The 19,946-nt window shown below is 53.4% G+C and overlaps 1 protein-coding gene across 2 annotated transcripts in view; it reads right to left on the reverse strand.

The window, feature by feature from the left end:
- The window catches only part of LOC147097187 (calcium-binding and coiled-coil domain-containing protein 1-like), a 56,787-nt gene that overhangs the window by 27,120 nt on the left and 9,721 nt on the right, over positions 1-19,946 (reverse strand). For both annotated transcript variants that reach the window (XM_085973063.1, XM_085973062.1), the window contains exons 3-8: positions 17,142-17,244; positions 13,284-13,474; positions 9,555-9,713; positions 5,572-5,720; positions 4,397-4,487; positions 1,652-1,786 (exon numbers count right to left, since the gene is read on the reverse strand). In XM_085973063.1, coding sequence (XP_085829189.1) covers positions 1,652-1,786; positions 4,397-4,487; positions 5,572-5,720; positions 9,555-9,713; positions 13,284-13,474; positions 17,142-17,244 — 828 coding nt within the window. The remainder of the gene's footprint in view (positions 1-1,651; positions 1,787-4,396; positions 4,488-5,571; positions 5,721-9,554; positions 9,714-13,283; positions 13,475-17,141; positions 17,245-19,946) is intronic.

Below are 19,946 nucleotides of genomic sequence, written 5' to 3' on the forward strand. Positions count from 1 at the left end.
TTCAAAATCATGAGGGTTTCGATCGAGTAGAGAGGGAGAAACTGTTTCTAGTGACAGGAGGGTCAGTAACCAGAGGACACAGATTGAAGATAATCGGCAAAAGAACCAGAGAGAGGGGGAGATGAGGAGAATGTTTTTACGCAGCGAGTTGTTGTGATCTGGAACGCGCTGCCTGAAAGGGCGGTGGGAGCAGATTCAATAGTAACTTTCAAAAGGGGGAATTGGAGAAATACTTGAAGGTGAAAAATTCACAGGGCTACGGGGGAAAGAGCAGGGGGGAGTGGGACTAATTGGAGAGCTCGTTCACAGAGCCGGCACAGGCTCGATGGACCGAATGTCCTCCTCCTGTCCCGTGAGGTCCTACGATACTATCTTACTCTCCCCTCTCATCGAGCCAGCTTTCCCGCACTGCGGACTTTAAGCTGGTCTTAATTGAAAATTAAAAAAACCAACAGAGAGTCAGTCGAGTGTAAGATTGTTCTTGGGGGGGGGGGTTCTCCGGAGTGATGTACCGTGAGCTATGGGAACATTAAACTAACAGCCAGGCTCCCACGAAGGGGGAAGAAAATAAATAAAAATAATAAACTTCTAATTGTTTAAGGCGCAGCGGGGCAAACAGGAACAGGAGCTAGGCCGCGCGGCCTCCTCGAGCCTGCTCCGCCATTCAATAAGATCGTGGCTGATCTTCGATCTCAACTCCACTCTACTGCCACGACACAAAGCTGGGTGGGCATGTGTGCTGTGAGGAGGATGCCGAGAAACTCCAGTACGATTTGGACAGGTTGGGCAATTGGGCAGATGCAGTATAACGTGGATAAATGCGAGGTTATCCACTTTGGTGGCAAAAACAGGAAGGCAGATTATTATCTGAACGGCAATAGATTGGGAGAAGGGGGAAGTGCGACGAGACCTGGGTGTCCTTGTGCACCAGTCGCTGAAGGTAAGCATGCAGGTGCAGCAGACGGTTAAGAAGGCAAATGGTATGTTGGGCCTTCGTAGCGAGAGGGTTTGAGTACAAGAACAAGGATGTCTTGCTGCAGTTGTACAGGGCCTTGGTGAGAACACACCTTGAGTATTGTGTACAGTTTTGGTCGCCTTATCTGAGGAAGGATGTTCTTGCCATGGAGGGAGTGCAGCGAAGATTCACCAGACTGATACCTGGGATGGCAGGAATGACGTATGAGGAGAGATTGGGTCGATTGGGCTTATACTCGCTGGAGTTTAGAAGAATGAGAGGGGATCTCATTGAAACTTATAAAATTCTAACAGGACTAGACAGACTAGATGCAGGAAGGATGTTCCCGATGGCGGGGGAGTCCAGAGCCAGGGGTCACAGCCTAAGGATAAGGGGTAAGCCATTTAGGACAGAGATGAGGGGGAATTTCGTCACCCAGAGAGTGGTGAACCTGTGGAATTCTCTACCACAGAAGGCAGTGGAGGCCAATTCATTAATTATATTCAAGAAGGAGTTAGATATGTTTCTTAAGGCTAAAGGGATCGGCCGATATATTTCCAAGTCAGGATGGTGTGTGACTTTCTGTGTTTCTTGTGCGAGGAGGCCTAAATTTCTCCGAACACCCCAATCTAATGGCACGTATGTCTTTCATTCGGTAAGGAGACCGAGACTGCGCTCAGCAGGCATTTCCCTTACCTTGGCTTTGCTGGCTGTTGCGAGCATCTGTTCAAGTCTTCGAACCTCTTCCTTCAGCGAGGCTACCTGCCCGTCCTTCTCGGCCTGCCCTCGGCGCAGCGCTCGGCTCTCCCGCTTCAAGCTTTCCAGCTGGGCCTGTGTCGAATGGTAAAAAGTGGGGGGGGGGGGGGGTGAGGTCATGATAGCTTGTTGGTCCCGCAACCCACCAACCAACCCTGCCCCCACCCCACCCGCCGAAAAGCTCGCCCGCGGGCCGGAACCAAGGGAGGACGGGATCTGCCGCGACGCACGCTGCAGTCGAATAGCCCGGCGCCGCACACCGTCCGGGTCTGAGCTGAGCGAAGACGGCCCTTGCATACCGCACCCCAGCTGGGGAGTAGACACATTTCAGGATAGGGCGTGTATGAAATGGGGGTACGGTGCGAGCGAGCATTCTCCCTGGGGGTGCTGCGTAAGAGTCTAGATGGGGTGGAGAAGCAGAGGGATCGAGGGGGGCAGATTCATAAGTCACCAAAAGTAACGAGGCAGGTTAAGAAGGCATTTAAAAAAAAGCAAAACAGGCACTGGGGTTCATTTCTAGACAGATCGAATTAAAAAGCAGAGAAATTATGTTATCATACCTTGGTTAGACCACACTTGGAGCACTGTGCACAGTTCTAGTCTCCATATACCTTGGTTAGACCACACTTGGAGCACTGCGTACAGTTCTGGTCTCTGTATACCTTGGTTAGACCACACTTGGAGCACTGTGCACAGTTCTGGTCTCCCTATACCTTGGTTAGACCACACTGGGAGCACTGTGCACAGTTCTGGTCTCTGTATACCTTGGTTAGACCACACTTGGAGCACTGTGCACAGTTCTGGTCTCCCTATACCTTGGTTAGACCACACTGGGAGCACTGTGCACAGTTCTGGTCTCCGTATACCTTGGTTAGACCACACTTGGAGCACCGTGCACAGTTCTGGTCTCCGTATACCTTGGTTAGACCACACTTGGAGCACTGTGCACAGTTCTGGTCTCCCTATACCTTGGTTAGACCACACTTGGAGCACTGTGCACAGTTCTGGTCTCCGTATACCTTGGTTAGACCACACTTGGAGCACTGTGCACAGTTCTGGTCTCCGTATACCTTGGTTAGACCACACTTGGAGCACCGTGCACAGTTCTGGTCTCCATATACCTTGGTTGGACCACACTTGGAGCACTGTGCACAGTTCTGGTCTCCATATACCTTGGTTAGACCACATTTGGAGCACTGTGCACAGTTCTGGTCTCCATATACCTTGGTTAGACCACACTTGGAGCACTGTGCACAGTTCTGGTCTCCATATACCTTGGTTAGACCACACTGGGAGCACTGTGCACAGTTCTGGTCTCCATATACCTTGGTTAGACCACACTTGGAGCGCTGTGCACAGTTCTGGTCTCCATATACCTTGGTTAGACCACACTTGGAGCACTGTGCACAGTTCTGGTCTCCGTATACCTTGGTTAGACCACACTTGGAGCACTGTGCACAGTTCTGGTCTCTGTATACCTTGGTTAGACCACACTGGGAGCACCGTGCACAGTTCTGGTCTTCGTCTACCTTGGTTAGACCACACTTGGAGCACCGTGCACAGTTCTGGTCTCCATATACCTTGGTTAGGCCACACTGGGAGCACTGTGCACAGTCCTGGTCTCCATATACCTTGGTTAGACCACACTGGGAGCACCGTGCACAGTTCTGGTCTTCGTATACCTTGGTTAGACCACACTTGGAGCACTGTGCACAGTTCTGGTCTCCATATACCTTGGTTAGACCACACTTGGAGCACTGTGCACAGTTCTGGTCTCCGTATACCTTGGTTAGACCACACTTGGAGCACTGTGCACAGTTCTGGTCTCCATATACCTTGGTTAGACCACACTTGGAGCACTGTGCACAGTTCTGGTCTCTGTATACCTTGGTTAGACCACACTTGGAGCACCGTGCACAGTTCTGGTCTCCGTATACCTTGGTTAGACCACACTTGAGCACTGCGCACAGTTCTGGTCTCCATATACCTTGGTTAGACCACACTTGGAGCACTGCGCACAGTTCTGGTCTCCATATTATAAAAAGGATATAGAGGCAGTGGAGAAGCTGCAATAAAGATTTACAAGGATGACACCAGAACTGAGGGGTTGATAACTATCAGGAAAGATTGAACAGACTGGGGGCTCTTTTCTCTTGAAAAAAGAGAAGGCTGAGGGGTGACCTGATAGAGGTCTTTAAAATTATGAAGGGGGTTCGATAGGGTAGACGTAGAGAAGATGTTTCCACTTGTGGGGGAGACCAGAACTAGGGGCCGTCAATATAAGATAGTCACTAATAAATCCAATGGGGAATTCAGGAGAAACTTCTTTACCCAGAGAGTGGTGAGAATGTGGAACTCGCTCCCACAGGGAGTGGTGGAGGTGAATAGTACAGATGTATTTAAGGAGAAGCTGGATAAACACACGAGGGAGAACGGAATAGAAGGATATGGTGATAGGGTGAGATGGAGTAGGGGTGGGAGGAGGCTCGTGTGGAGCACAAACCCCGGCACGGACCAGTTGGGCCGAATGGCCTGTTCCTGTGCTGTGAAATTCGACGCGATTCTAAGCCCCCTCCCATGCAATGCTCAATGTTTTATTGATCTGTGTGAATTATTTGAGGTTATAACTACTCCCAGGTTGTATCTCCCGCTCTCTCTGGGATGAGGGAGGGGAGTCCACAGTACCTGGATCGACTGCCTCTCCTCCTCATGCTCTCGTGCTTGCTTGTCCATCGCCTCCTGCTCTCCGGTGAGCTTCTTAACTCTGTCTCTCGCCCTGAAGGTGAAACACAGGCATTAAACTTCCCGACGAACCCCGCCTCTCCATTAATCTAAAGAGGATTCCACCACGCCCCATAACATGCAGTGCAAGTGATAAAACTGATAAAGTCCAGCGATGCTGCAGCTCTTCAAGGGCCGCAGCGCCCCACTGATGGGGTGAATGGTGGTGGGAAGTAGAATTCATCCAAGAACCGCATAATCCAGGCCGACACTCACAGCGCCATTATTGAGGGAGCGCTGCACTGTCCGAGGGGCAGTACTGAGGGAGCGCCGCACTGTCGGAGGGGCAGTACTGAGGGAGCGGGTCACTGTCTGAGGGGCAGTACTGAGGGAGCGCCGCACTGTTGGAGGGGCAGTATTGAGGGAGCGCGTCACTGTCGGAGGGGCAGTACTGAGGGAGCGCCGCACTGTCGGAGGGGCAGTACTGAGGGAGCGCTGCACTGTCGGAGAGACGGTACTGAGGGAGCGCCGCACTGTCGGAGGGGCAGTACTGAGGGAGTGCTGCACTGTCGGAGGTGCCATCTTTCAAATTAAACGTTAAACCGAGGCCCCGTCTACCCTCTCAGGTGGACGGAACAGATCCTACTGCCACTATTTCGAAGTAGAGTAGGGGGGAGTTCTGCCCGGTCTCCTGAGGCCAATATTCATCCCTCACCCTACATGACTAAAAACAGATGATCCGGTCATTTATCACATTTTTGTTTGTGGGAGCTTGCTGTGCGCAAATTGGCTGCTGCGTTTCCTACATTACAACAGTGACCACACTTCAAAAAAAGTACTTCATTGGCTGGGGAAGCGCTTTGGGACGTCCTGAGGTGGGGAAAGGGGCCAGAGAAATGAGATTTCCTACTTTCTTTATTTCTGCTGCTGTGTGTGTGTCTGCGCGCGTGCGTGCATATCTGTGCGCGCAGGGTGTGTGTGCGCGGGCGCGCGCCTTAGCAAAGAACATGTTTGGAACCAGCTGCGATGCACCCCCAGGCCAAATAGTCCGCCTCACGCACGTCGCTAGGACGAGGTGCTGTAGGGTTTGCCGTGCCCGTGGTGGGTGGGCGGGGGGGGAGGCGGTGTGAGGGTCATACCTGTCGAGGGCGGTCTCTCGTTCCAGGAGCGTGCGGCCGATGGTCTGGATGTCCGCCTCCAGATCCCGGATCCTGGTCGCGGACTCTCCCTGCTGCTTCCTCAGGGCTCGGCACTCGTCCGTGGCCTCACGCTTCTCCTCTGCCAGGGACTGAAATTGAACGCTGCTGTTACTCGGAGAGTGGAACATTTTTTGTTTAACTGGCCAGCACCTTGTATAAGAAATAGGAGCAGGAGGAGGCCATTCGGCCCCTCGAGCCTGCTCCGCCATTCAATAAGATCACGGCTGATCATCGACCTCAACTCCACTTTCCCGCCCGATCCCCATATCCCTCGATTCCCCGAGAGTCCAAAAGTCTATCGGTCTCAGCCTTGAATATACTCAACGACTGAGCCTCCACAGCCCTCGGGGGCAGAGAATTCCAAAGATTCACCGCCCTCTGAGTGAAGAGATTCCTCCTCATCTCAGTCCTAAATGGCCGACCCCTTATCCTGAGACTGTGACCCCTGGTTCTAGACTTCCAACCAGGGGGAAACAGCCTCTCAGCATCTACCCTGTCAATCCCCCTCAGAATCTAGTATGTTTCAATGAGATCGCCTCTCATTCTTCCAAACCCTAGAGAGTATCGACCCATTCTACTCAATCTCTCATCATAGGACAATCCCCCCATCCCAGGAACCAGTCTGGTGAACCTTCGTTGCACTCCCTCTAAGGCAATTATATCCTTCCTTAGATAAGGAGACCAGAACTGTGCACAGTACTCCAGGTGTGGTCTCACCAAGGCTCTGTACAATTGGAGCAAGACTTCCTCACTCTTACACTCCAACCCCCTTGCAATAAAGGCCAACATACCATTCGCCTTCCGAATTGCTTGCTGTACCTGCCTGCTAGCTTTTTGCGATTATGGGGTGATTAAAGGATTCGATCGGGTCGATAGAGAAAAACTATTTCCTCTAGTATGGGGCGAGTCCAGAACAAGGGGGGGGGGGAGGTGCGTAACCTTAAAATTAGAGCCAGGCCGTTCAGGGGTGATGTCAGGAGGCACTTCTTCACACAAAGGCTGGTGGAAATCTGGGACTCTCTCCCCCAAAAAAGCTGTCGAGGCTGGAGGGGGGTCAATTGGAAATTTCAAGGGTAAGGGGATAAAGGGTTAGGGAACCTTGGCAGGTAAATGGAGCTAAGATACAGATCAACTACCATCTGACTGAATGGCAGAACAGGCTCGATGGGCTGAATGGCCTCCTCCTGTTCCTAATGTAACACGCTCAAGGGGTGGCTGAATGGCCTCCTCCTGTTCCAAATGTAACAGGCTCGAGGGGGGCTGAATGGCCCCCTCCTGTTCCTAATGTAACAGGCTCAAGGGGGCTGAATGGCCTCCTCCTGTTCCTAATGTAACAGGCTCGAGGGAGGCTGAATGGCCTCCTCCTGTTCCTAATGTAACAGGCTCGAGCGGGGCTGAATGGCCTCCTCCTGTTCCTAATGTAACAGTCTCGAGGGGGGCTGAATGGCCTCCTCCTGTTCCTAATGTAACAGGCTCGAAGGGGCTGAATGGCCTCCTCCTGTTCCTAATGTAACAGGCTCGAGGGGGGCTGAATGGCCTCCTCCTGTTCCTAATGTAACAGGCTCGAGGGGCTGAATGGCCTCCTGTTCCTAATGTAACAGGCTCGAGGGGGGCTGAATGGCCTCCTCCTGTTCCTAATGTAACAGGCTCGAAGGGGCTGAATGGCCTCCTCCTGTTCCTAATGTAACAGGCTCGAGGGAGCTGAATGGCCTCCTCCTGTTCCTAATGTAACAGGCTCGAGGGGGGCTGAATGGCCTCCTCCTGTTCCTAATGTAACAGGCTCGAGAGGGGGCTGAATGGCCTCCTCCTGTTCCTAATGTAACAGGCTCGAGGGGGGCTGAATGGCCTCCTCCTGTTCCTAATGTAACAGGCTCGAGGGGGGCTGAACGGCCTCCTCCTGTTCCTAATGTAACAGGCTCGAGGGAGGCTGAATGGCCTCCTCCTGTTCCTAATGTAACAGGCTCGAGCGGGGCTGAATGGCCTCCTCCTGTTCCTAATGTAACAGGCTCGAGGGGACTGAATGGCCTCCTCCTGTTCCTATCTTCTATGTTTCAAAAATATTCTGTTTTTCTATTCTCCTACCAAAAAGTGAATCACCTCACATTTCCCCAGCTCATGCTCCATCTGCCAGCTTATTTCTCTCGTCAAACCCCCAGCTCAACAACACTCCCCTCCTCCCCGCTCTCCTCCCAAATGGGCACCGAGTCCCGGTCACCCATCACCCAGACCTGTGCGTGCGGACCTACACTGGCTCCCGCTCCCCCAGTGTTAATGAATCCCCCTCCTCTTCAAATCCCGCCCTCGCCTTCTCGCTCCTTTACCCCGACTCCCCGTCTCTGACTCCGACTCCAACCATGCAACGCCATACAGGATTGACTGGTGCCTTGTTATATATAAAAAAAACATTTATTCCTTCTCCACATTTAGAGCAATCTCGCATTTCTCCCACGCCTTTCACCAACTCAGGACGTCCCGAAGCGCTTCACATCCAATGAAGTACTTTTTTTGAAGTGTGGTCACTGTTGTAATGTAGGAAACACGGCAGACAATTTGCACACAGCAAGCTCCCACAAAGAGCGATGTGATAAACGACCGGATCATCTGTTTTAGTGATGTTGGTTGAGGGATAAATATTGGCCCCAGGACACCGGGGAGAACTCCCCCCTGCTCTTCTTCAAAATAGTGGCCCTGGGATCTTTTATGTCCACCTGAGAGAGAAACAGTTTAGTACTGCCCCTCCGACAGTGCGGCGCTCCCTCAGCACTGCCCCTCCGACAGTGCGGCGCTCCCTCAGTACTGCCCCTCCGACAGTGCTGCACTCCCTCAGTACCGCCCCTCCGACAGTGCAGCGCTCCCTCAGTACCGCCCCTCCGGCAGTGCAGCGCTCCCTCAGTACTGCCCCTCCGGCAGTGCGGCGCTCCCTCAGTACTGCCCCTCCGACAGTGCGGCGCTCCCTCAGTACTGCCCCTCCGACAGTGCTGCACTCCCTCAGTACCGCCCCTCCGACAGTGCAGCGCTCCCTCAGTACTGCCCCTCCGACAGTGCGGCGCTCCCTCAGTACTGCCCCTCCGACAGTGCGGCGCTCCCTCAGTACTGCCCCTCCGACAGTGCTGCACTCCCTCAGTACCGCCCCTCCGACAGTGCAGCGCTCCCTCAGTACTGACCCTCCGACAGTGCGGCGCTCCCTCAGTACTGCCCCTCCGACAGTGCGGCGCTCCCTCAGTACTGCCCCTCCGACAGTGCGGCGCTCCCTCAGTACCGCCCCTCCGACAGTGCGGCGCTCCCTCAGTACCGCCCCTCCGACAGTGCGGCGCTCCCTCAGTACCGCCCCTCCGACAGTGCAGCGCTCCCTCAGTACCGCCCCTCCGACAGTGCGGCGCTCCCTCAGTACTGCCCCTCCGGCAGTGCGGCGCTCCCTCAGTACTGCCCCTCCGACAGTGCGGCACTTCCTCAGTACTGCCCCTCCAACAGTGCGGCGCTCCCTCAGTACTGCGGCACTCCCTCAGTACTGGCATCGAGGAGTCTTGGCCTGGATTATGGGGCTCGAGTCTCGTTAGTGTCCACGACCTGACTCACTCTATATTGGGACTGTAACCTCCTCCAGCCCCTACAACCCTCCGGGATCTCTGCGCTCCTCCAATTCTGGCCTGTTGAGCATCCCCGATTCCCATCGCTCCACCATTGGCGGCCGTGCCTTCAGCCGCCTGGGCCCCAAGCTCTGGAATTCCCTCCCTAAACCTCTCCGCCTCTCTCTCTCTCTCCTCAAGACGCTCCGTAAAAACCTCCCTCTTTGACCAAGCTTTTGGTTACCTGTCCTAATATCTCTTGTGGCTCGGGGTCAGATTTTGTTTGATAATCGCTCCTGTGAAGCGCCCTGGGACGTTTTACTACAAGCTCTAGTTGTCGGACAAACCCAATCTTACCTTGCATTGCTCCACCAGTCGGGTGCGTTCGCTCTGTGATGTTTGCCCGGACGTCTCCAGGTCCTTTATCCGTGCGCCCAGCTCCTGCACCTCCCTCTCCAGGTCCTTCTGAATCTTGGCCAGATTTCCTTTCGTCCTTTCCGACTCGGCCAACTGGGTCTAAACAGTCAGCGACATGCGGGCGATTAATCGTGAGCGTTCTCGTCAACAAGTAATGGCCGTCATGGCCCCCGCAAAGGCAAGACCTGCCCCTTTTTAGCAGACTGACCCCACCCACCCATCTTCTCCCCACATCCCCCAACCCCACCTTCTCCCCATGGCCCTCACTCACACCTTCTCTCCATGTCCCTCACTCACACCTTCTCCCAGTGTCCCTCAATCCCAACCTTCTCCCCACATCCCCCAACCCAACCTTCTCCCCACATCCCTCAACCCCACCTTCTCCCCACATCCCTCAACCCCACCTTCTCCCCACATCCCTCAACCCCACCTTCTCCCCACATCCCTCAACCCAACCTTCTCCCCACATCCCTCAACCCCACCTTCTCCCCATGGCCCTCAATCCCAACCTTCTCCCCACATCCCCCAACCCCACCTTCTCCCCACATCCCTCAACCCAACCTTCTCCCCACATCCCCCAACCCCACCTTCTCCCCACATCCCTCAACCCAACCTTCTCCCCACATCCCCCAACCCCACCTTCTCCCCACATCCCTCAACCCAACCTTCTCCCCACATCCCCCAACCCCACCTTCTCCCCACATCCCTCAACCCAACCTTCTCCCCGCATCCCTCAACCCAACCTTCTCCCCACATCCCTCAACCCAACCTTCTCCCCACATCCCTCAACCCCACCTTCTCCCCACATCCCTCAACCCAACCTTCTCCCCACATCCCTCAACCCAACCTTCTCCCCATGGCCCTCAATCCCACCTTCTCCCCACCTCCCTCAACCTCACCTCTCCGCACGACCATCAACCTCACCCACCCACCTTCTCCCACTGTCCCTCACTCCAACCTTCTCCCTGCTGTCCCACAACTCCACCCAGCCACTCCCCATGTCTCCCATTCCCACCTTCTCATGTCCCTCAACCCCACCTTCTCCCCATATTCCTCAACCACCACCCACGAACCTGCTCCACACATAACTCAATCTTCAATCCCATCCTCTCCCATATCCCGCACTTCCATCTACCCACACCACCTCCCCATCTCCATCAATCCCACCTTCCTCTCTGGGAGTGCTTAATGGGACAGTGTAGAGGGAGCTTTACTCTGTATCTAACCCATGCTGTACCTGCCCTGGGAGTGTTTGATGGGACAGTGTAGAGGGAGTTTTACTCCGTATCTAACCCCGTACTGTACCTGCCCTGGGAGTGTTTGATGGGGATAGTGCAGAGGGAGCTTTACTCTGTATCTAACCCCGTGCTGTACCTGCCCCGGGAGTGTTTGATGGGGACAGTGTAGAGGGAGCTTTACTCTGTATCTAACCCGTGCTGTACCTGCCCTGGCAGTGTTTGATGGGACAGTGTAGAGGGAGCTTTACTTTGTATCTAACCCTGTGCTGTACCTGCCCTGGGAGTGTTTGATGGGACAGTGTAGCGGGAGCTTTACTCAGTATCTAACCCCGTGCTGTACCTGCCCTAGGAGAGTTTGATGGGGACAGTGTAGACGGAGCTTTACTCCGTCTCTAACCCCATGCTGTACCTGCCCTGGGAGTGTTTGATGGGACAGTGTAGAGGGAGCTTTACTCTGTATCTAACCCCGTGCTGTACCTGCCCTGGGAGTGTTTGATGAGACGGTGTAGAGGGAGCTTTACTCTGTATCTAACCCGTGCTGTACCTGCCCTGGCAGTGTTTGATGGGACAGTGTAGAGGGAGCTTTACTCTGTATCTAACCCCGTGCTGTACCTGCCCTGGGAGTGTTTGATGGGACAGTGTAGAGGGAGCTTTACTCTGTATCTAACCCGTGCTGTACCTGCCCTGGGAGTGTTTGATGGGGACAGTGTAGAGGGAGATTTACTCTGTATCTAACCCGAGCTGTACCTGCCCTGGGAGTGTTTGATGGGACAGTGTAGAGGGAGCTTTACTCTGTATCTAACCCCGTGCTGTACCTGCCCTGGGAGTGTTTGATGGGACAGTGTAGAGGGAGCTTTACTCTGTATCTAACCCCGTGCTGTACCTGCCCTGGGAGTGTTTGATGGGGACAGTGTAGAGGGAGCTTTACTATGTATCTAACCCCGTGCTGTACCTGCCCTGGGAGTGTTTGATGGGGACAGTGTAGAGGGAGCTTTACTCTGTATCTAACCCCGTGCTGTACCTGCCCTGGGAGTGTTTGATGGGGATAGTGCAGAGGGAGCTTTACTCTGTATCTAACCCCGTGCTGTACCTGCCCCGGGAGTGTTTGATGGGGACAGTGTAGAGGGAGCTTTACTCTGTATCTAACCCGTGCTGTACCTGCCCTGGCAGTGTTTGATGGGACAGTGTAGAGGGAGCTTTACTTTGTATCTAACCCTGTGCTGTACCTGCCCTGGGAGTGTTTGATGGGACAGTGTAGCGGGAGCTTTACTCAGTATCTAACCCCGTGCTGTACCTGCCCTAGGAGAGTTTGATGGGGACAGTGTAGACGGAGCTTTACTCCGTCTCTAACCCCATGCTGTACCTGCCCTGGGAGTGTTTGATGGGACAGTGTAGAGGGAGCTTTACTCTGTATCTAACCCCGTGCTGTACCTGCCCTGGGAGTGTTTGATGGGACAGTGTAGAGGGAGCTTTACTCTGTATCTAACCCGTGCTGTACCTGCCCTGGGAGTGTTTGATGGGGACAGTGTAGAGGGAGATTTACTCTGTATCTAACCCGAGCTGTACCTGCCCTGGGAGTGTTTGATGGGACAGTGTAGAGGGAGCTTTACTCTGTATCTAACCCCGTGCTGTACCTGCCCTGGGAGTGTTTGATGGGACAGTGTAGAGGGAGCTTTACTCTGTATCTAACCCCGTGCTGTACCTGCCCTGGGAGTGTTTGATGGGGACAGTATAGAGGGAGCTTTACTCTGTATCTAACCCCATGCTGTACCTGCCCTGGGAGTGTTTGATGGGGACAGTGTAGAGGGAGCTTTACTCTGTACCTAACCCCGTGCTGTACCTGCCCTGGGAGTGTTTGATGGGACAGTGTAGAGGGAGCTTTACTCTGTATCTAACCTGTGCTGTACCTGCCCTGGGAGTGTTTGATGGGGACAGTGTAGAGGGAGCTTTACTCTGTATCTAACCCCGTGCTGTACCTGCCCTGGGAGTGTTTGATGGGGACAGTGTAGAGGGAGCTTTACTATGTATCTAACCCCGTGCTGTACCTGCCCTGGGAGTGTTTGATGGGGACAGTGTAGAGGGAGCTTTACTCTGTATCTAACCCCGTGCTGTACCTGCCCTGGGAGTGTTTGATGGGGACAGTGTAGAGGGACCTTTACTCTGTATCTAACCCGTGCTGTACCTGCCCTGGGAGTGTTTGATGGGGACAGTGTAGAGGGAGCTTTACTCTGTATCTAACCCCGTGCTGTACCTGCCCTGGGAGTGTTTGATGGGGACAGTGTAGAGGGACCTTTACTCTGTATCTAACCCGTGCTGTCGCTGACCTGTTCCCTTCTCTTGTACCTGCCCCATACCTCCTCACACTCCCGGCGACCTCGGCCCTTGCTCGCCCCGGGAGGGGGAGATGTCCCGATTCCCTCGCGAGCGTTACCTGCAGGAGCGAGGTCTTGGTCATCACCATCAGCATGTCGGAGTTGCTCTCGAACTCCTCCACCACCACCAGCTCGTCAGTGGGCTCAGGGTCGCGGAAGGTGAATGGCGAGCTGGAGCCGCGCGGCGAGCCGTGTGCGTCCATGTAGCAGAACTGGTAGAGCGCGGAGCCATCGCCCGGCAAGTAGGAAGCTGGAAGTGGAAGAAAGATTTGGGAGTCATCGTGCGAGAAACACAGAAAGCTAGTATGGGTCGGACATTTAGGACAGAGATGAGGAGAAATTTCTTCACTCAGTGGGTGGTGAACATCTGGAATTCTCTACCACAGAAGGCCTCGGTTTAACGTCTCATCTGAAAGACGGGACATCTGACATTGCGGCGCTCCCTCAGTACTGCCCCTCCGACAGTGCGGCGCTCCCTCAGTACTGCCCCTCCGACAGTGCGGCGCTCCCTCAGTCCTGCCCCTCCGACAGTGCGGCGCTCCCTCAGTACTGCCCCTCCGACAGTGCGGCGCTCCCTCAGTACTGCCCCTCCGACAGTGCAGCGCTCCCTCAGTACTGCCCCTCCGACAGTGCGGCGCTCCCTCAGTACTGCCCCTCCGACAGTGCGGCGCTCCCTCAGTCCTGCCCCTGTGACAGTGCGACGCTCCCTCAGTACTGCCCCTCCGACAGTGCGGCGCTCCCTTAGTACTGCTCCTCCGACAGTGCGGCGCTCCCTCAGTATACTGCCCCTCCGACAGTGCGGCGCTCCCAGTACTGCCCCTTAAACAGTGCGGCGCTCCCTCAGTACCACCCCTCTTGACAGTGCGGCGCTCCCTCAGTCCTGCCCCTCCAACAGTGCCGCACTCCCTAAGTACTGCCCCTCCGACAGTGCGGCGCTCCCTCAGTCCTGCCCCTCCGACAGTGCCGCACTCCCTCAGTACTGCCCTCCGACAGAGCGGTGCTCCCTCAGTACTGCCCTCCGACAGAGCGGTGCTCCCTCAGTACCGCCCCTCCGACAGTGCGGCGCTCCCTCAGTACCGCCCCTCCGACAGTGCGGCGCTCCCTCAGTACCGCCCCTCCGACAGAGCGGCGCTCCCTCAGTACCGCCCCTCCGACAGTGCGGTGCTCCCTCAGTACCACCCCCTCCGACAGTGCGGCACTCCCTCAGTACTGCCCCTCCGACAGTGCGGCGCTCCCTCAGTACGGCCCCTCCGACAGTGCGGCGCTCCCTCAGTACTGCCCCTCCGACAGTGTGGCGCTCCCTCAGTACCGCCCCTCCGACAGTGCGGCGCTCCCTCAGTACTGCACTGAATTACACAAATTTAGGGCTCATGGGGTTGGGGGTAATATAGTAGCATGGATAGAGGATTGGTTAACGGACAGAAAACAGAGAGTCGGGAGAAACGGATCTTGTTCAGGTTGGCAGGCTGTAACTAGTGGGGTGCCGCAAGGATCAGTGTTGGGGCCTCAGTTATTTACAATCTATATTAATGACCTAATGAAGGGACCGAGTGTAATGTATCCAAGTTTGCTGATGATACAAAGCTAGGTGGGACAGTAAGCTGTGAGGAGAACACAGAGAGTCTGCAAAGGGATATAGATAGACTGAGTGAGTGGGCAGTAAGGTGGCAGGTGGAGTATAATGTAGGGAAATGTGAGATTATTCACTTTGGTAGGAAGAATAGAAAAACAGAATATTTTTTTAAAGTTGAGAAATGTTGATGTTCAGAGGGATTTGGGTGTCCTTGTACACGAATCATAGAAAGTTAACACGCAGGTCCAGCAAGCAATAAGGAAGGCAAATGTTAGGTTAGCCTTTATTGGAAGGGGGTTGGAGTATAAGAACATAAGAAATAGGAGCAGGAGTAGGCCAATCGGCCCCTCGAGCCTGCTCCGCCATTCAATGAGATCATGGCTGATCTGATCCTAACCGCCAATCCACTATCACAGAACCATCTCCTGAATCTAACGGAATCTAGCAGCACGGTGGCATAGTGGTTAGCACTGTTGCCTCACAGCGCCAGAGACCCGGGTTCGAATCCGGCCTCGGGTGACTGTCTGTGTGGAGTTTGCACATTCTCCCCGTGTTTGCGTGGGTTTCCTCCGGGTGCTCCGGTTTCCTCCCACAGTCCAAAAGATGTGCGGGTTAGGTTGATTGGCTATGATAAATTGAACCTTAGTGTTAGGGGGATTAAATACGTGGGGTTACGGGGATTGGGTGGGATATGTGTTGGTGTAGGGGTTACGGGGATCGGGTGGGATATGTGTCGGTGCAGGCTCGATGGGCCGAAATGGCCTCTATCTGCACTGTGGGGTTTCTGTGATTCTGTGAATTAGACACACGAAATAGGATCAGGCTACACGGCCCCTGGGCCCGCTCCGCTACCCACAGGGCCATGACCGATCCGGACCTAGACTCATGTCCAAATTCCTGCCCACTCCCCGTAACCCTTAATTCCCTTTACTTCTAGGAAACTGTCTATTTCTGTTTTAAATTTATGTAATGATGTAGCTTCTACAGCTTTTTGGGGCAGCATATTCCATGGACCTACCACCCTCTGAGTGAAGTAGTTCCTCCTCATCTCAGTTTTGAAAGAGCAGCCCCTTATTCTAAGACTATGCCCCCTAGCTCTAGTTTCACCCATCATCGTGAACATTCTCCCCGCATCCACCCCCTTCACAATCTTATATGTTTCGATAAGATCGCCTCTCATTCTTCTGAACTCCAATGAGTAGGGTCCCAATCTACTCAACCTCTCCTCATATGTCCATCCCCTCATCCCCGGTATAAGAGTAAGGAGGTCTTGCTACAATTGTATAGGGCCCTGGTGAGACCACACCTGGAGTATTGTGTACAGTTTTGGTCTCCTTACCTAAGGAAGGATATACTTGCCATAGAGGGAGTGCAACGAAGGTTCACCAGACTGACTCCTGCGATGAGAGGGCTGTCCTATGACGAGAGATTGTGTAGAATGGGCCGATACTCTCTGGAGTTTAGAAGAATGAGAGGTGATCTCATTGAAACATACAAAATTCCTAGCGGGATTGACCGGGTAGATGCTGAGAGGATGTTTCCCCCTGGCTGGGGAGTCTAGAACCAGGGGTCACAGTCTCAGGATAAGGGGTCGGCCATTTAGGACTGAGATGAGGAGGAATTTCTTCACTCAGAGGGTGGTGAATCTTTGGAATTCTCTGCCCCAGAGGGCTGTGGAGGCTCAGTCGTTGAGTATATTCAAGGCGGAGATCGAGAGGATTTTTGGACTCTAGGGAAATCGAGGGATATGGGGATCGGGCGGGAAAGTGGAGTTGAGGTCAATGATCAGCCGTGATCTTATTGAATGGCGGAGCAGGCTCGAGGGGCCGAATGGCCGACTCCTGCTCATTATGTTCACTTGGCCCAACTGGTCTATGCCGGTGTTTGTGCTCCACGCAAGTTGGGACACTGACAGGACACAGGCAGACAGACAGACGAGATACAGGCACATGCAACACACAGACATTCACACTGACAGACACACCTTGACACAGAAAGAGACACACACACACTCTCTCTCTCTCTCTCTCACACGCGCACACACTCTCAGGCGCGCGCACACACTCTCAGGCGCGCGCACACTCTCTCAGGCGCGCGCACACTCTCTCTGACGCGCGCACACTCTCTCAGGCGCGCGCACACTCTCTCAGGCGCGCGCACACTCCTCCAGACAATGTTCCCTCTTATTTCTATTTTCGTGCAAGGTCCCTTTAACAGGCTGTGCGGCCCATTCAAATTTTCGCACGGCTTAGCGGGAACGTTGCCAACAGACACACGCACGACACGACACAACACTTTTGATCCCCCCTCCACCGCCTCCCCTCCACATCCCGCCCGGACTGACCTTGGAATCGAACACAGCATTCGAGGGCCGACCGCTCCGTGTGGCCATGGGGAGCAGCTGACCAGACGAATGTGTAATAGTCACGGACTGACCTCCAGCCCACCTGGAAAAAAAACGGGCGGAGAGGTTGAGAGAAAATTCTGGAAATCTGACGATACTCAGGGTGGAGCGAATGCCTTCAGGGCTGTGGGGGGGGGGGGGGTTGTTGGTGGGAACACACCCTGCCCCCTCCAACCCTGCATCCTGTCCCGACCCTCTGCCAGGTACCTCCAGACTCGATTTTAAAATTATCGTCCTTGTGTTCAAATCTCTCCTCATTCCCCCTCCCTATCTCTGTAACCTCCTCCAGCCCCTACAACCCTCCCTATCTATAACCTCCTCCAGCCCCTACAACCCTCCCTATATCTGTAACCTCCTCCAGCCCCCTACAACCCTCCCTATCTCTGTAACCTCCTCCAGCCCCTACAACGCTCCCTATCTCTGTAACCTCCTCCAGCCCCTACACCCCTCCCTATCTCTGTAACCTCCTCCAGCCCCTACACCCCTCCCTATCTCTGTAACCTCCTCCAGCCCCTACAACCCTCCCTATCTCTGTAACCTCCTCCAGCCCCCTACAACCCTCCCTATCTATAACCTCCTCCAGCCCCTACAACCCTCCCTATATCTGTAACCTCCTCCAGCCCCCTACAACCCTCCCTATCTCTGTAACCTCCTCCAGCCCCTACAACGCTCCCTATCTCTGTAACCTCCTCCAGCCCCCTACAAACCTCCCTATCTCTGTAACCTCCTCCAGCCCCCTACAACCCTCCCTATCTCTGTAACCTCCTCCAGCCCCTACAACGCTCCCTATCTCTGTAACCTCCTCCAGCCCCTACACCCCTCCCTATCTCTGTAACCTCCTCCAGCCCCTACACCCCTCCCTATCTCTGTAACCTCCTCCAGCCCCTACAACCCTCCCTATCTCTATAACCTCCTCCAGCCCCCTACAACCCTCCCTATCTCTGTAACCTCCTCCAGCCCCCTACAACCCTCCCAGATCTCTGCGCTCCTCCAATTCCGGCCTCTTGAGCATCCCGCCGATTTCCATCACTCCACCATTGGTGGCCGTGCCTTCAGCCGCCTGGGCCCTGAGCTCTGGAATTCCCTCCCTAAACCTCTCCACCTCTCTCTCTCTCTCTCCTCCTTTAAGACGCTCCTTAAAACCTCCCTCTTTGACCAAGCTTTTGGTCACCAGACCTAATATCTCCTCATGTGGCTCGGTGTCAAATTTCTGTCCTAGTTACGCTCCTGTGAAGCACCTTGGGGTGTTTGACTGGGTTAAGGGAGCTGTAGAAATGGGAGTTGTTGCTTGTTTTTTTTTTAAAAACAGCTCTCCGAGCCAAGTACCCAGGCAGATTCACTGCCGCAATGCGCACAGTCCCTTAATGTCCTTCCCCACCAGTTGGACTGAGGCCACTGGCAGCTCATGACCGGCTCACGGGGCATGCAAACACTTAAAAACTGAAATGACAATGCTGCCCAGACCATCTGTGCTGCCCCCCTCCTCCCTCGCCCCCACGGCAATGTTGGACGGTGCCGACAGGACACTTAACTGGCACCTGGCATTACTGGTTCCATTCCAGTGCTGAAGGTAGGAGCCAACACTTCACAAAACAGCATGGGGCCGAGGCGGCCACACCAAGTGTGGGCATGCCCATCTCCGAGCAGCTGCAGGGCGATGGTAACTAACACTGAACACAATGTAACTAACAATGTAATTAACATTGGATACAATGTAACTAACATTGCATACAATGTAACTGACTTTGGATACATTGTAACTAACATTGAACAGAGTGTAACTAACAATGTAACTAACATTGGATACAATGTAACTGACATTGGATACAATGTAACTAGATTTGGACAGTGTAACTAACAATGTAACTAACATTGGATACAATGTAACTAACCATGTAACTAACATTGAACACAATGTAACTAACAATGTTACTGACATTGGATACAATGTAACTAGCTTTGGACACAATGTAACTAACATTGAACACAATGTAACTAACAATGTAACTAACATTGAACACAATGTAACTAACATTGAACACAATGTAACTAACCATGTAACTGACATTGGATACAACGTAACTAGCTTTGGACACAGTGTAACTAACAATGTAACTGACATTGGATACAATGTAACTAGCTCTGGACACAGTGTAACTGACAATGTAACTGACATTGGATACAATGTAACTAGCTTTGGACACAGTGTAACTGACAATGTAACTGACATTGGATACAATGTAACTAGCTTTGGACACAGTGTAACTAACAATGCAACTAACATTGGATACAATATAACTAGCTCTGGACACAGTGTAACTAACAATGTAACTGACATTGGATACAATGTAACTAGCTCTGGACACAGTGTAACTGACAATGTAACTGACATTGGCTACAATGTAACTAGCTCTGGACACAGTGTAACTGACAATGTAACTGACATTGGCTACAATGTAACTAGCTCTGGACACAGTGTAACTGACAATGTAACTGACATTGGATACAATGTAACTAGCTTTGGACACAGTGTAACTAACAATGCAACTAACATTGGATACAATATAACTAGCTCTGGACACAGTGTAACTAACAATGTAACTGACATTGGATACAATGTAACTAGCTCTGGACACAGTGTAATTGACAATGTAACTGACATTGGATACAATGTAACTAGCTTTGGACACAGTGTAACTAACAATGCAACTAACATTGGATACAATATAACTAGCTCTGGACACA

This window comes from Somniosus microcephalus, chromosome 33 (genome assembly GCF_052327205.1).
Source record: "Somniosus microcephalus isolate GS21.2 chromosome 33, FLI_Smic_1.0, whole genome shotgun sequence".
Lineage (NCBI taxonomy): Eukaryota > Metazoa > Chordata > Chondrichthyes > Squaliformes > Somniosidae > Somniosus > Somniosus microcephalus.